General features: G+C 52.9%; 1 protein-coding gene across 1 annotated transcript in view; it reads right to left on the bottom strand.

The window, feature by feature from the left end:
- LOC140396918 (pleckstrin homology domain-containing family A member 2-like) overlaps nucleotides 1–16948 on the bottom strand; it is a 152380-nt gene that overhangs the window by 11987 nt on the left and 123445 nt on the right. Inside the window, exons 9-11 of the mRNA XM_072485847.1 lie at nucleotides 15509–15573; nucleotides 15297–15360; nucleotides 1099–1182 (exon numbers count right to left, since the gene is read on the bottom strand). Coding sequence (XP_072341948.1) covers nucleotides 1099–1182; nucleotides 15297–15360; nucleotides 15509–15573 — 213 coding nt within the window. The remainder of the gene's footprint in view (nucleotides 1–1098; nucleotides 1183–15296; nucleotides 15361–15508; nucleotides 15574–16948) is intronic.

Here is a 16948-nt window from a genome sequence, read left to right as displayed (position 1 = left end):
CTCCTACTGCCCCTGGCCTGGGCAGCCGCCCCCCAGCAAGCCCGGCAATTTAGAGAGGTTTTCGGTGTTTTTTAGCCTCCCGCTTCCCCTCTGCAGACATGGCGCCCAGGCCCCACTTGTCAATGCCTGCACTAATTCACGCCCATAAGACCATCACGAAAAGGTGGAACATACTGGGCGGGATTCTCCGTTAGCTGACACCGAAATCAGGAAACACGATTGGGCAGGTTCCGACACCAAAATCGCAGTAGGCGCCGATTCGACGCAAAATCTCAATTCTCCGTCACCTCGACAGCGGCATCAATGAGGTCCAGAACGCACGTACAGTAAACACCGTTTGCATACATTCTCTTCGTGTCTGTGCCAGGGTGCCCAGGTGGCATCAGGGACAGTACCACCCTACCAGGAGTCCGACCACCCAGTGACACCCGATCGCCTGGGAGCCCTCACCCCAAGTGCTGATATGCCTGGTCCACGTTTGTGGAGACCAGTGCTAACCGGTGCTCGCTCGCTCGGGGTCTCCGGATTGGATCCTGCAGCTTAGGTAACTCCAGCGAGTGCATACCAGAATATGGAAATTTAGACCACGCCCTCTCCGGGAGCTGGTTTAGCACAGGGCTAAATAACTGGCTTTTAAAGCATACCCAGGCAAGCCAGCAGCGCGGGTTCAATTCCCTACCAGCCTCCCCGAACAGGCGCCGGAATGTGGCGTCTAGGGGCTTTTCACAGTAACTTCATTTGAAGCCTACTTGTGACAATAAACGATTTTCATTTTTTTCATTCATTTTCATTGTGGGTGAGATCTAGGTCGCTATGTCTCACGATGCGGCCGTTAGATTGCGTCTTCCATTTCAGATTGCTTTTCTTACAATCTAACCCCTTAATCTACAATTTTGTCGCTACATTTTAAAGAAATACATGGCTAAGTTTGTCAGAAGATGCTGTTTATTTACCAGCATCTTCTCAGAAGTACCAGGTAACAATAACATAACCATTTGCTTTTCAACTTATTTTTGGGCCAAAATGCTACTTTAAACTGTATTTTTCATAAGCAGCAGACTCTCAAATCAAGTGTTTAACATGTCGGAGGAGACCTACCATATTATTGCCTGAACACTTCATCGCCTTGATTGCCTGATTTATGGCTTTCATCCAGCTTTCCATCTCCGCAGGACTGTCTGCCTGTTTACAGAAAACAAAATACAAAGATGAAATTATTTCATCTTTAATCATGCACTGAAAGAAAGTGCTAAAAAACTGACTTCACTGAACAATCTTTTTGGGTTCTGTGGATGAAAACACTGTGACCCTTCGCACAGTTACAGTTTGCACCCTTGTCAATCCTGCCCTTGGTCATCCTGACTAATACTGGCTGTAAAGTACTTAATGATGCTCTGAGATCATGATGGGCACTGCATAAATTCAAGTTCCTTTTTCTTGGGAGCTGTCTTTGGGTGGTATGGTGGCACCGTTGTTAGCACTGTTGCCTCACAGCACTAGGGACCCAGATTCAATGTGGAATTCATGTGGGTTTCCTCCGGGTGCTCTGGCTTCCTCCCACAGACCAAAGATGTGCAAGTTAAGTGGATTGGCCATGCTGAATTGCCCCTTAGTTTTTGTTTTTTTAAAATATGTTTATATTCAAGATTTTCAATAAATTTTTACAAAACACTCCAAAAAGGAAAGAAAATATACATAAGAAAAATAAAAAGGGGGGCCTTACGCCATCCCCTCCAACAACTTAAACCACTAAACATTAAATTATCTGACAAACTAAGAACAAAAATGGGGCAAACGCCCCTTGCAATAATGAAATGAAATGAAATGAAAATCGCTTATTGTCACAAGTAGGCTTCAAATGAAGTTACTGTGAAAAGCCCCTAGTCGCCACATTCCAGCGCCTGTTCGGGGAGGCTGTTACGGGAATTGAACCGTGCTGCTGGCCTGCCTTGGTCTGCTTTCAAAGCCAGCGATTTAGCCCTGTGCTAAACAGCCCCTAAAACAAGCCAAAAACCCCTTTCCCCCCCCCCCCTGGGTTGCTGCTGCTCTTGACCTCCACCTAACGTTCCGCGAGAAAGTCTAGGAACGGTTGCCACCGCCAGGAGAACCCCTACACAGACCCTCGCAAGGCAAACTTTATCCTCTCCAACTTGATGAACCCTGCCATGTCATTAATCCAAGCCTCCACGCTTGGGGGTTCGCATCCCTCCACATTAGTAGGATTCTCCTCCGGGCTACCAAGGACGCAAAGGCCAGAACTCCGGCCTCTTTCGGCTCCTGTACTCCCGGCTCATCTGATACCCCGAGTATTGCTATTCCCCAGCTCGGTTTTACCCGAGTGTCCAAGACTTTGAACATAGCCTTTGCGAAGCCCCTCCAGAACCCCTCTAGCGCCAGGCACGCCCAGAACATATGGGCGTGATTTGCTGGGCTCCCCGAGCACCTCACGCATCTGTCCTCCACCCCAAAAAACTTGCACATCCTCGCCCCTGTCATATGTGCCCTGTGAATCACTTTGAACTGGATCAGGCTAAGTCTGGTGCAATACGAGGAGGAATTAACCTTGCCCAGGGCCTCTGCCCACAGGTCCCCATCCAGTTCCTCGCCCAGCTCCTCCTCTCACTTGCCCTTCAGCTCCTCCACCGAGGCTTCCTCCGTCTCCTGCAACTCCTGATAGATCGCCGAGACCTTGCCCTCTCCCACCCATACACCCGAGGTCACCCAGTCCTGAATCCTCCGTGCGGGAAGCAGCGGAAATTCCCTTACCTGCCTTCCCACAAACGCCCTCACCTGCATGTATCTAAAAGCGTTTCCGGGGGGTAACCCAAATTTCTCCTCCAGCGCCCCCAGGCTAGCAAAAGCCCCGTCGATAAATAGGTCCCCCATTCTTTTAATTCCCGCCCGTTGCCAGCTTAGGAATCCGCCATCTATCTTGCCCGGTGCAAACCTATGATTATTCCGTATTGGGGACCAAATTGAGGCCCCCAACTCACCCCTGTGCCATCTCCACTGCCCCCAGATCCTCAGTATTGCCGCCACCACCGGGCTCGTGGTGTACTGCATCGGCAGTAGCGGCAAAGGTGCCGTCACCAGCGCTCCCAAGCTCGTGCCCACGAATGTCGCCGCCTCTAATCTTTTCCACGCCAGCCCCTCTCCCTCCATTACCCATTTCCAAATCATTACCACCCCTGTCCTGACTACGCTCCAGTAACAGCCTCTTGACCCTTGGCGTCTTACTTGCCCATATAAACCCCATAATGTTCCTGCTTACTCGCTTAAAAAAGGCTTGGGGATGAGGATGGGCAGGCACTGGAACACAAACAGGAACCTAGGGAGGACCCTCATCTTAATGGACTGCACCCGGCCCGCCAGGGAGAGTGACAACACGTCCCGTCTCCTAAAGTCTTCCTCCATCTGCTCTACCAACCATGCCAAATTAAGCTTATGCAGGGCCCCCCAACTCCTGGCCACCTGGATACCCAAATGAATTGCCCCTTAGTGACCATAAATGTGCGGGTTAGGTGCGGTTATGGGGATAGGGCGGGGGAGAGGCCCTAGGTTTGGGTGTACGATCACATACAATTCTAATGGAGTTATAGGAACAGGACTGGTCATTTAGTGCGCCTGTTACGTTGTGAAGGACAATTTTGATGTCATCTTTGAAGTGGGAAAAACTGAATAACTAAGAAGTTTGAATTTAGTTTTTTCATCAAACAGTGCAAGTCATTTTAAGTCATATTGTTTTTCAAGTTTAATGAAAAGAGAATGCAAATTAAATCATTTAAAATTAAGGGAGCGAATGTTGGTGGGTGGGAAAGCTGAAGGGGGCGGAATGTCCCAAAACAGCTTGTACGCCGGTACATTTCCTGTTGAGATTTGCCCCTGCCCCATACAAATGAAGTAATGGGGTTACTGCCATCCAAGATCCCGGTTGAAGTTCTGCACACTTGAGTACGGCCTCAACCGGTACCTTGGATTCATGTTGCATTACATCCCCCCCCCCCCCCCCACCCACTATCTGGCCTGGGCTTGTGAAATCCTACCAACTGTCCTGGCTTGAGACAATTCACACCTCTTTAACCTGGGATTACCCCTCTCTCGGGATCTGTAAAGATTTAATTACCTGCAAATGCTCGCATTCAAAGTATCGTCTTGCATCATTGACTTTGTCTACATATATATGTTTCTGGAACCTACCTCTTCATTCACCTGAGGAAGGAGCAGTGCTCCAAAAGCTAGTGATTTGAAACAAACCTGTTGGACTTTAACCTGGTGTTGTGAGACTTCTTAATATTGAAAGACATAGAATGAGTTAATTATAGTCTTGCTGCTGGAGATTTCTGGCTATGTGGTATTCTGTGCCTGCCAGGAAATAGCACTGCTGATCTTTGGAAATCAAGCTTTAAATAGATTGACTGCTGCTGAATGTGGTCTCCCTCAGGAACTTTCATTTGGGGTACACCCACCCACCTATTCCGGTAACTGGAATTGGCCTTTTTCTGAATTGCAACAATTCAACAGCCCTTGAAGGTGTGGTTTCTGAAAAAAAAGGTCTTTGACGTTTTTGGTACGAAACACAGGCCCAATGCTACAATTAAAGTGCAGAACTGCGTCCTGGAGAGATTGGACCAACCTGGCGGTTTCTCCCGTGCTGCAGGACCAGTGGTTTTGAAAACAGCTGGACCCACTTTGAAATAATGTGCGAACAACGCTCAGCGTTGGCTGGTGTTTTTCCAACTGACATGCTGGGCACAAAGCACAAGCATTTCAATTGACTGGCAGCTGAGACCTGGGCAGTCTCTACCTTAAACTAAAAACTACTTTGCATTTGTGCTGCACTTGGAGACAGGGCTGGTGACAGCGATGTAGACTGAAACATGTATTTGGATCATGGGCGTCACCTTTACTGGCAGGAATGCTGCTCACTTTGGACAAATGTTGACTACATTTGTTGTCAAACAAGGCCCAGGATTGAACCCGAAAGACTGTTCAATGCAAGTTCCACAAGCTGTTGTCTCCCAGATTCTGCTTCCTTTTGCACCTTGGTTTTTGGCTGTTTTATATCTTGGCTGTTTAAATCTAGTTTAGTCAAATGACGGAGAATAGGAGTGGAGCCACCCAAAACCAGACTTTTCCTGCAGGCCCCACCAGAAGCAGCATCCAGCCGCTGGTGGTTCTCATTCCCCCACTCAGATGTCCATCAGCTGTCAAAAAAAGACCAAAATTGTAGCAAAAAGAGTTGGCGAAAAGAAAGCAACAGAGACTAAAGTGATTCATTCTTCTGTTATGAAATATTTTGGAACACGGGGAAAACAATCTGGGCCTGTAAGTGGGACAGAACATGGATTATGTTGAACAGGGTTGCCTCAAATAACCATGGTAATCATCTACTTTGGTGCAATTCAAAGAAAGTTTTTTTTTTACATTACAGTTTTGCTCAAGGCGTTTGGACTTATTTTACAAAGTCATTGAGGGGGAAATGACAATACAGTTACCAGAAAGATAATTTTTGTCAAGGAAGATCAACTAACAATTTACAAAACAAAATCTGCAGCACAAATATGCACGTGAAATCCCCCCTTTGTAAAGTTCAGCTCCCTCATTCCATTGTACAACAGTGCAACTTGCTGGTAGCAAAAGGATGTACATACAGCATGAGGACAGATTTGTGGCATGATTTCATGCAGTTGTGCTATTCTACCACCACATGGTGCTGTTGCACTTTGTGAATCAGGGGCGTCATTCTCCGACCCTCTGGCCGTTGGCCGCCGTGAATCCCGCCCCCGCCGGTTGCCGAAGTCTCCGAAGGGAGAAAAGTCGGAGGGGCGTTAATGGCGCCGCTGCCGCGGAGAATGTCACGGGTCTGCGCAAGGCAGCCGATTTTCGGCCTGCCGATATTCTCCCTTCCCGATGTGCCGAAGTCCCGTCGACGTGATGTCCGTTCACGTCGACGTGAATGAAACCTCCTTTTCATCGCCGTGACCCGGTGCTCCAGGATCACGCCGACCAGCGTGGAGGTGAGTGACGGCCTGGGGGGTTGGCTCTGGGCAGGCAATGGCGTGGCCGCAGTCTGATTGCGTGAGGAGAGGTGTGTCTCGGGTTGTGTGTGTGTGTGTGTGCGGCGGGGGGGGGGGGGGGGGGGGGGGTTAGAGTAGGCTGGGCTGCGGGGGAGTGCCGGGAGGGGGTCCGTGCCGGGGTGGAGGTTGGGGGGTGGTCCGTGCCGGGGTGGAGGTTATGGGTTGGGGGGGGGTCCGTGCTGGGGTGGAGGTTGGGGGGGGGTCCGTGCTGGGGTGGAGGTTGGGGGTTGGGGGGGGGTCCGTGCTGGGGTGGAGGTTGGGGGAGGGTCCGTGCTGGGGTGGAGGTTGGGGGGGGGGGTCCGTGCCGTGCCGGGGTGGAGGTTGGGGGTTGGGTCCGTGCTGGGGTGGAGGTTGGGGGGGGGGTCCGTGCTGGGGTGGAGGTTGGGGGGGGGTCCGTGCCGTGCCGGGGTGGGGGTTGGGGGGTCCGTGCCGTGCCGGGGTGGAGGTTGGGGGGGGTCCGTGCCGTGCCGGGGTGGAGGTTGGGGGGGGGTCCGTGCTGGGGTGGAGGTTGGAGGGCGGTCCGTGCTGGGGTGGAGGTTGGGGGGGGGGGGGGGGGGGTCCGTGCCGAGGAGGGGGATGGGAGGGCAAGTGAGTTGGTCCACCTGGCCAGGTGCCAGCCTCCAACAGTTGGACCCATGCGGTCCATGCCACCTGGCTGGGGGGAGGAGGGGATATGGGCAATGATGACATGTCGTCATTCCCCTCCCCCCCACCAGGCCGTCATGTTTTCAGATCATCCAGCGATGTTGGCCGCCGTGGTGGCAGCCGCTCATGTCTATGTTGCCCTGGATGAGGAGGAGGAGCGTGCCAGAGAGGCGGCGCAGGCTGCCGCAGAGGGGCAGGTGGCAGCCGCCCAGGCTGGAGGGACACCTGACCGACAGGACGAGGAGGGGGAGGAGGACGTCGCGGCCCCACGGCAACGGAGGCACCCGAGGGCGCCCCGTGTGTACCGGCCCCGGCAGTCATACCAGGACCTCACGGACCGGGAATGCAGGAGGAGACTCCGGATGAGCCGGGAAACCGTGGCACACATCTGCCACCTGCTGGCACACCTGTCACCGCGTGGCACTGGCGGGGGACACCCTCTCTCCGTGTCCATCAAGGTTACGGTGGCCCTGAACCTTTATGCAACGGGGTCATTCCAGGCACCGAGTGGAGACCTGTCTGGCATATCGCAGACATCGGTGCACCGGTGCATCCGGGCAGTGACAGATGCCCTATATGCCATGGCGCACCGCTACATCCGCTTCCCCGTGGACCGGGCCAGCCAAGATGCCCGGGCCGTGGGCTTCTCTGCCATTGCCGGGTTCCCCATGGTCCAGTGCGCGATCGATGGGATGCACGTCGCCGTGCGGCCTCCTGCAGATAACAGGGCCGTGTTCACTAATAGGAAGGGGACCTATTCGATGAACGTACAGGTGGTCTGCGACCACCGCATGATGATCCTGCACGTCTGCGCCCATCACCCAAGCAGTGTACACGACTCATTCGTGTTGTCGCGGTCATCCATCCCCGGCATGTACGAGGGACGCCATCCCCGGCTGAGGGGCTGGTTGCTGGGCGACAGGGGCTACCCATTGCGATCGTGGCTGATGACGCCTATACGGAGGCCATGCAATGAGGCGGAGAACCGCTACAATGATGCCCATGTAGCGACAAGGGGAGTGATCGAGAGGTGCTTTGGTGTGCTGAAGATGCGTTTCAGGTGCCTGGACCTCTCTGGGGGCGCCCTCCAGTATCGGTCAGATAGGGTCGGCCGCATCATTGTGGTGTGCTGCGTCCTGCACAACATAGCCCAGCAGAGGGGCGATGTGCCGCAGGCAGAGGAGGGCGGAGTGGAGGAGCAGCAGGAAGAGGCCCAGTCCTCCCCAGATGAGGGGGATGGGGGCAATGGTCAGGGCAGACGGGGTAGACACAGGCGGGCGGCTGTCCACCGTTACCGGCTGGCCCAGCGGGCACGGGACAGACTGATAGACGCCCGCTTCACTGACTAGATGGGCGTGGGAATCGGGTAGTATGGCCACAGACCGCACACCATGGCAACAGCCGACCACCCACACCCCCCACCCATCCACCACCCAGCACCCTCACCCCCAACGCCACCCACCCCATTGCCGATCCACCTGCGGCACAACGGGCCGGGCTCACACAGTTGCGGGTGGACGCGTGTCTATCGCAGGCCATGGAGGATGATGACAACCCGCCTCCGATGAGCTCCTGGCTCTACATCGTTGGACTATGTCTGACCCATGGCCACAGTACCACCATCCACCCGGACCATCCCTGCATGCGGCTGTGACACTGCAGCGCACGGTCCCGTCCTCTGCCCGGGGGATGTTGATGGTGGCCCAGGGGAAGGGGGCAGACTCACCTGGGGCTGAGGTAAGACCACCCCTCACACACACACTTGCGCTCAACGTACATGACACCCCCGCACACTTTGGACAGAGCACAAAGGCAGCTTCGGTAGGTGCCCACTTACTCAGTGTCTAATTGTTTGGCCTTACGGGCCCTTTGACTACGTCTACGTGGTTCCCCAGACGGTACAGCAGAACTGGAGGTGGACTCCTGTGATTCCTGCCCTCTGACACTGGATCCCTTTGGCGGCCGTTTCCTGGGGCGTCCTGGCCTAGATGGGCCAGGCAGCGGCCCGGGTGACTGGGATGGCGAGCTGCCAGCCTGTCCTGCCCGTTGCCCACCCGATGCACCTGGGACGGAAGGGGGGGAGTCCGAGGTATCGCGGTGTACCGGGACCTCCCCTACAGAGGGAGCCGGGACGGACCACACCACCTCCTCCTCCCTCGGGGTGCCCGATGGCCCCTAGGCCTCTACATGGGTGGGGGATGCAAACGGACGCCCCCCCGACATCTGTCGCTGCCAGTCCTGGAGGCCCGTGCTGGTATCGACAGGGGTCTGCAGGTTTGCAGCCATGGAGCCCAGGGGGTTGGCAAACCCTGTCTGTGACAGTGCGACGCCGGCTCGCACATGGCCACTGGCGCCGATGCCCTCAGTGATGGCCTGCAGAGACTGGGCCATGGCCTGCTGAGACTGGGCCATGGCCTGCAGAGACTGGGCTATGGCGTTGAGCGCCTCTGCCATCTGGCGCTGGCACTGGCTCATGGCCTCCTGTGAGAGGGCAGCCATGTCCTGGGCCACAGACGCCACCTGCACGGAAGGCCCCAGGCCTCGCAAACCGTTCCCCATGTCTGACACCGTCGCACCCATTGCCTCCACCGCGGACGCCACCCGTGCGGTGTCAGCCTGGGTGGCACGCATGACCGGCACCACTCCCAGCTCCTGGACGCGGGTGGACTCCTCCACCTGCGACCGCAAGCCGCCCGTCACCCTCTTCGCTCGTCTCCGGGTCGGTGGTTGCATCGGATCTATGTGTGGGTGTGGTAACTGCAGGAACCCGGGATCCATCTGGGCGGCAGATGTTCGCTTGGGCTGGGCTGCCCTCCGACCGCCCGGTCCCTCTGCTGCTCCTACCTCCACCTGCTGTACCGGGACGGCTGTGTTGTGCGCACCAGTGAGTGTACCAGACGCCTCATCACTAAAGTGCCCAACCGTGGTGAGTGTTTCTGCGATGGTGGAGGGTGTTGGTGACAGCAGTGGCGTTGTGTCGTGCTCTTCATCCCACTCTGAGTCCATGGCACTTTGGGGTGGGGGTTCGTCTCCACCCATCCACTCTGAGTCACTGTCCGGTATTTCGTCTTCCTGGGTAGTGCTGTCCCGGGTAGTGGTGTCCTGGGTAGTGGTGTCCTGCCCCCCTCGTCACTGGGTGGTCACTCCCGCACATGACGGGGGTGTCGTCTCCCTGTTGCTCCAGGTCTCTCCGTCTCCCGTGGTGTGCGAGGGGCATCCTGCGGGCGTCGCATGCTGGAGAGTCCGGGTCTCTCCGTCTCCCGTGGTCTCCGAGGGGCATCCTGCGGGCGTCGCATGCTGGAGGGTCCGTGTCTCTCCGTCTCCCGTGGTCTCCGAGGGGCATCCTGCGGGCGGTCTGCATCTGCGGGGATGGGTGCCTGGACATTTGGTCCTGCGATACACAATGAAGCATGCATGGTTAGACATCAGGCAGTGATCAGGTGATACGGGGGAGGGGGATATAGGGGAGGGGGGATATGGGGACGGGCTGTCGGTGGCTCACTCGCTAGTACGCCCCCGACCTCTGCATCAGCAACCTCCCGGTCCTCAGGTCCGCCAGCCAGTTCCAGGGCCCTTTCCTCGTGTACGGTCAGTGGCCTCTCATCAGCGGGCCCTCCTCCAGTCCTCACATGCTCCCTATTGTTGTGTGCGCGCTTCTCCTGTGGGGGGGGGGGGCGGCAGGGGTAAAAGGCAACAGTGTTAGGCAGGTATATGAATGCACGCCATCGGTTGCGCGTGCATTGCAGAGGTTAAGGTTAGGGCTGGATTCACTTGGGGATATGGAGGATATGGGGGAGGGGGGATATGGGGGAGGGGGGGATATGGGGGAGGGGGGATATGGGGGATGGGGGGATATGGGGGAGGGGGGGATATGGGGGAGGGGGGATATGGGGAGGGGGATATGGGGGAGGGGGGATATGGGGGAGGGGGGATATGGGGGAGGGGGGATGGGGGAGGAGGGATATGGGGAGGATATGGGGGGGGGATATGGGGGAGGGGGGATATGGGGGAGGCTCACCCTGCCTGCTCTGACGAGGTCGTTCACCTTCTTGTGGCACTGGGTGCCTGTCCGTGGTGTCAGGGCCACAGCGGTGACGGCCTCTGCCACTTCCCTCCACAGACGCCGGCTGTGGCGTGGGGCAACTCTGCGGCCGTGCCCGGGATACAGGGCGTCCCTCCTCTGCTCCACCGCGTCCAGGAGCGCCTCCACATCGCGTGACTCGAACCTCGGGGCTGAGCGACGGCCAGCCATCCAGTCGGGTGTTGCGGTCGGGTGTTGCGGTCGGGTGGGGGGGTGCAGCGCAGCCTTATGAGCCGTCACGCCGTGCAGCGCGTATGACGCTGCACGGCGTGAACCACTGCGCAAGCGCGGATCCCGTTACGTCGCTGCTAGCCCATTTCGGGCCGGAGACTATCGACCCATTTTTCCGACGTGACGCAAGTCGGATTTGCGCCGTTTTTTGCGCCGATCGGCGGACTTTCCGTCGATAACGGAGAATTTCGCCCCCTGTTTTCTGCTGATCAGTGTAATCACTCCAAAGCACCACCTTTAAATATCAAAAAAAGTGGGCGATTGACCTCTCGCTGCAAAATATCTGCTGAAAGTACTATCAGTTGCTTGGAGAATACAAAGAAGCATAGCAGTGCAGCACTGAGCCCCTGCTGTTCTATTGGAGATGCTAGGATTTAGATTAGGTTCGATGCCTTGTCCCACCTTATCATTCAAAGAACAGCCCAATGCTCTTGAGGGGGTAACCTGATAGAGGTCTTTAAGATTATGAAAGAGGCAAAAGTAAAGAGGATGTTTCCACTTGCGGGTGGGGCAGCCAATATAACTGAGTCACTCATAAATCCAATAGGAAATCCAGAAGAAACATCTTTACCCAGAGAGTGGGAAGAGCATGGAACGGGTTAACAAAGGGAATCGTTGAGGTCAATAGCATCAATGCATTTAAGGGGGAGTTAGATATGCATATGAGGGAGAAAGGGATAAAAGGTTATATTGATTGGGTTGAGTGACTGTGATGAACGGTTACTGCCTTGTCATCATGTAAGGTGATGTCCCCTTTAAGACCGGGCTTGGAACCCTGGGGACTCCGCCCATCTGTGAGCCATTTACAAGGGGCTGCCTTGTGGGCTGTGCAGCAGTTAGCACATGTCTCGGCTCTAGCATAGTTCTTAGTCTATTAAAGCCTTCTTTACCGTTTACACTCTAAGCGTCGTTATTGAGGGTACCACAGTGACAAAGGACAAGTGGAGGCTCATGTGGAGCAAGAACAGGGGAGCTTTCTCAGTGCCTCAGTCAACAACACACCCCTTCACCAAGCCCAAAGAGAGATAAACCGATGACTTATTCATTTTCTCTAAGTGGTACTTTGCAAAAGTTGGTCACCGAATTTGCTGATATAACAAAGTCTGACATCCTTGACTGTAATTCCTTAGCATTTTGGGCCTGGCGGAGGTTGTAGACAGTGCTCATGTTATTGCTAATTCCTTTAAAAGCTACATAGGAATCACGGCTGGGTCATCCTGACATTTTTCTGTTCAGGGCCATTGAGAATGAGAAAGGAACTCAGGCGCACCTTCTTCACCTAAAGGATGAAATACTTGGACTGAAGGCCTCAGAAGCACACAGTATAAATGAGTTTAAGAATATCTACGACCGGCAAGGGAAGCAAGAGACAGGTCAGAAAATGTCATTCAGCACCATTATTTTGGTGCATTTTGTGTTATCAAGTCATGAGTAAAGTTACAATTCGATGCATATTATTTAACAACAATACAGTCTATCTTCAAATGGGGCCATGTGGTGGAAAAGGGAAAAACATTGTTGAGAGGACAAACCCCAATGGTAACCATTTACTGTGCAGGAGGAAATTTGTTTTATTGAATTAATTTGTTCAAGGTGTTGGAACTATGTTTATAGATTTATTTTAGGAACCCAATTAATCCTGGCAGGGGGCACTTCAAAAGGAATACACCGGATAGTCTGCACATTGTGCACACAGGAATACCGCAACGTTTTGGTTAATTTGACAATAGTTGTGGAGGCAGGACATCAAGGCTCTTCTGACTTTGGTGATGGGTATTATAGTTTTGGAGCGCTGCATTTCATTGTGTCCAAGTGCAGGGCTGATCATATTCAGTTCTATGGGTGGGGTTGAGACTGTATGGAGCTGCTTAGGTTTGTGGGCCTCCAGTAATTAGCCCGACACTGCCCAGTACTCCACAGGTTCCAGGGGATGTATTGCAGCCAAAAGTTCAGCAAGCACAATTTCCGATTGCCATACGTATTTCACACCAGTTTCTTTCAGGGATGCTTCTCTTCATCACGGTGGGGTGGGAGGGAATACCAGCACACTGTTGCTGACAGTAATGGCTGCACCAGCCTGCATATTATGAGAAAATGTTGGAGCTAGACTGAGGTATGCAGGGTAGGATTTGCCGGCCTTGTCGTGCCTGACTTGGTGACAGGATGAGGCCACTGAATCTCGCGAGATTCATTACGCTTGAGACCTCTCGCGAGATTCAACCAAACTTCACAAGACGTTTGGATTTCGCCCTCACTGGGCGTGATCCAGATTAGAGGCTCATTTAAATATGTGCGCGCCGTATTCTCCCGGGGCCCAGGAACTAACGACCTCCCCAGTGAGGCTTAGACTGGGCGCCGTTTAGTACTGGTCCACACAAATGTGGACCTGATGTAATGGCAGCTGGGAGGGGGGGGGGGTGGGGAGTGAATCACCCAGTCCATTGGAGACCCCTGGGAGGTCAGGCTCGGCAGGGTGGTGCCCTGGCACTCTCGCTGGCAGCTGGGCACCCTGGTAATGCCAGCCTGGCACCCTGGTAGTGCTGCCAGTGTACCCAGGTGGCAATGCAAGGCTGTCAGGGACACTGAAAGACTGGCAGGGGCACTGCCAGGCTGCCTGTGCCAAGATGCCTGGGTGCCAGCGGTCAGGCCCGGGGGCCTTGCCATTAACGGATGAGTGAGGAGGAGGGGGGGAGGGGGGTGGCTCGAGGACCCCAGAAGAGGTAGCTTGGGTGCAAGGGGGGGGGGGGGGGGTTCGGAGGCTGTGGTGGGGATGCTGAGGGGGAGTCAAAAGATCGGGGCCGCCTTTTCGTATGGCACCCCGAACCGCGAGTGAGTGGTCTTCCTGTACTGGCGAGCTAAGTCAGTGGACTCTGATTTTTTTCCTGAAACCACGGCCATTGTATATGGGGTTAGGTCACAGATAAACCACAATCTAATTGAATGAGGTTAAATTCCACAATTCCTACTCTCTCCACTATGCCGCTGAAATGAGTTGATCCCTTTGACAGTATATCGTGCACACAGCCTGCAGCCATTCTATCCCTCAGGGTGATACGGTGTTTTTGTGCTAGTGTGCAGTGTGCTTTATCTGCACATGCTGCCGAGTTGGGAGTCTATGTGGCATTTTGTCTTGACAGTTTTCAAAGAGCAACACTGGTCTCTGTTGAAGAGTTGAACCAGTCTGGTGTTGTTGTAGTTGTGGTGGAATCCACCAATGGTGAATACAACTGGGAACTCCCTGTTGCTAAAGTTTGGGGAATGGACCAGAAGGTTCTGAGGGATTTTTGAGGAGATACCGAATCTTGTGAGGTAGGTCGTATCGCTCTTTATCATGTGATTGGTTCTTTTGCCTCGTCAGTCCTTTCTGGGGCAGGCAATTGGCTGAGAAGCCCATTTGGGACAAGCCTAGTTCCAGCCTGTTATAGTTTAATGGTCTAAGGTTGAGAATGGGTCCATGACAACTGGGAAGTGCAGGGGTTGATGAGGTGAGCCCTGGTTTTCTGCCTGCTCTCAGCTGCAGCTATCAAGATCTCAGTGGCTGCATGGCGAAAATGACTCTCAGAACATTTCAGTACCTTGGGGTCATTGTTTAGAAACATACTCAAAAATTCAATAGAAGCTGGCAGCCAGAAATGAATTTGATCTGCCTGATTAAGTACATACTGTGGAGTGCATCTAAACTTCTTGAAATTCATGAATTGACCAACTGCTTTTCTTGAGCTGGTGTCTTAAGCCACAAGACTGTTGTTCAGTTGACAAAAGGGACATTGTATATAGGTAGGAGTGAGGGAGCATCCGGTTCCTCAGTGACTGACCAGATAAAATTGCTTTTAAACATTTTATGGCCCCTTCAACAATTCAACTGGGCATCGCAACCAACTTCACATATTCTAACTAAACAGATTCACGCTCTGTTCACAGTGCAGCAGAGGCACAATGGATGGGTCAAGTGATTTCCTTCTGTGATGTGACGTTTTATTCTCTGCTCGCAGTCGGATGTGGCTGAGTTGTTGATGCTGTCAATCAGAGCATGCATTATTTCACCTTCTGGACAGGTGTTAGAAATTATCATAGAAGCTGACGCTGAACCTTGGAAAAAAAAAGCACTGATCGCATTCATTTTGATCGCTCAATACTTGGAGTTGGCTTCTGTGTAGTTTTTGGTTTTTTTAATACATTGATTGCCTGTGTTTTTAGTTGGCCCCAATCAGAGTTAAATACACTCAGGTGCTCAGGTGGAGTAATATTTTTGATAGATTTACCTGAATGTAGAAAGTTCGAGACGTTGTGACTATTTCAAACAAATTATCCCTCATCAGTGCTTGACTGCGGGGAAAAAAAGACAAAATAAGTTAAGATGAAAGGTGAGATTTATTTTGTCAAAGCAAAGCCAGAAAATGTTGAGTTCTGGAATAGTGTGATAATCTGGATAAAATTAATTTACAGAACTTTTCCAACAAGTAACTTTGTTTACCTGCAGCTACAGTTTTGGGCTTTCTGTATATCCTTAAGTGGTATTGCTCGAAGTGGTTCTTTTTCCTGAAAAGGCAGGATTCAAATCACACAATCAGTTCTAAATCTAACAATGAGATGTCTTTTTTAAAATAGATGTTGAAATGTTTTTTGTTTGCAGTAAACATGTGCCATTTTAGGGGTAGGGTAATGTAGCAGTTATGTTACTGGAGTTGTAGTCCAGAAATATGAGCTGGATTTTACATGTCCCAGCCACGATTGCAGGGGGGTGGGGTACTGGCGCATAAAACATGTCAGTGCCTAGCTTACCATCGTCTTGTCCAACTCCCAAGCTGGTTCCCAAAACGGTATGGCCTATCCCCCACTCTACCATAAGCATCAAGCCAGGGGAGCAAACCTGCTTCAACAAAGAGTGCAGGTGGGCTTGCTAGGAGCAGCACCTGACAAACCCAAAAGAAGGTGTCAACCTTGTGAGCTACAACACAAGACTACTTTCAGGCTAAATCCTGAAGAACGACACGATAGATAGAGCTAAGTGATTCCACAACCAATGGATGAGATCGAAGCTCTGGAGTCCTGCCACATCCGGTTCTGAATGGTGGGAGAAAATTTAAACAACTCACTGGAGAAGGAGGTATAATTATCCCCATCCTCAACAATAGGGGAGCCAGTACAGTTCCAATACAGCTATAACATTGGCATCTACCCAGAAATTGGAAAATCTCCCCGGTATGTCCTGTCTACAAGAAACAAGACAAATCCAATCCAGTCCACTCTCAATCATCAGCAAACTAATGGAAGCGATGGTCCACAGTGTTATGAAGGGGTACTTACTCAGCAATAATCTGCTTACTGATGTTCAGATTGGGTTCTGCAAGGTCTACTATATTGGCCGCTCCTTCGCTGTTGCTGGGTCAACATCCTGGAACTCCCTCCCTAACAGCACTCTGGTGGCTCACCACCACCTTCTCAATGTCAATTAGGGACGGACAATAGATTCTGGCCAACCAGTGACACCCACATCCTGCAAATGGATGAAAAAAATAACTGCTGGGGCTGCTGGTCAATCAGATTGGTCAGCAGCTGCTGAGGGCAGGATTGCCTCCAACTGAGGGGTACAAATCCAAATCGCAACCAATTTAGCCCGCCTGCATTTTGTTCTGGCTCGGGACGGGCTTCTCCCAGGTGTGTCGGCTTCTGACCAACATTCCTTTTAGGGGTGGGGATCAGGAATGACGAGTGGTCCATGGCCCTCCACCACCCCCATGTAAAATGCTTGTGAGTTAAAATTCCAACATGATAGCTGAAGAATTTAAATTCTGTTCATTTAGTAAATCTGGAATAAAAAGCTAGTATCAGCAATTTTCATAGGATTTACAGTGCAGAAGGAGGCCATTCGGCCCATCGAGTCTGCACCGGCTCTTGGAAAGAGCACCCTACC

This window comes from Scyliorhinus torazame, chromosome 20 (genome assembly GCF_047496885.1).
Source record: "Scyliorhinus torazame isolate Kashiwa2021f chromosome 20, sScyTor2.1, whole genome shotgun sequence".
NCBI classification, from domain to species: domain Eukaryota; kingdom Metazoa; phylum Chordata; class Chondrichthyes; order Carcharhiniformes; family Scyliorhinidae; genus Scyliorhinus; species Scyliorhinus torazame.
Note: the sequence above shows the minus strand (reverse complement) of the source record. Positions and strands in the feature narration are given on the sequence as shown.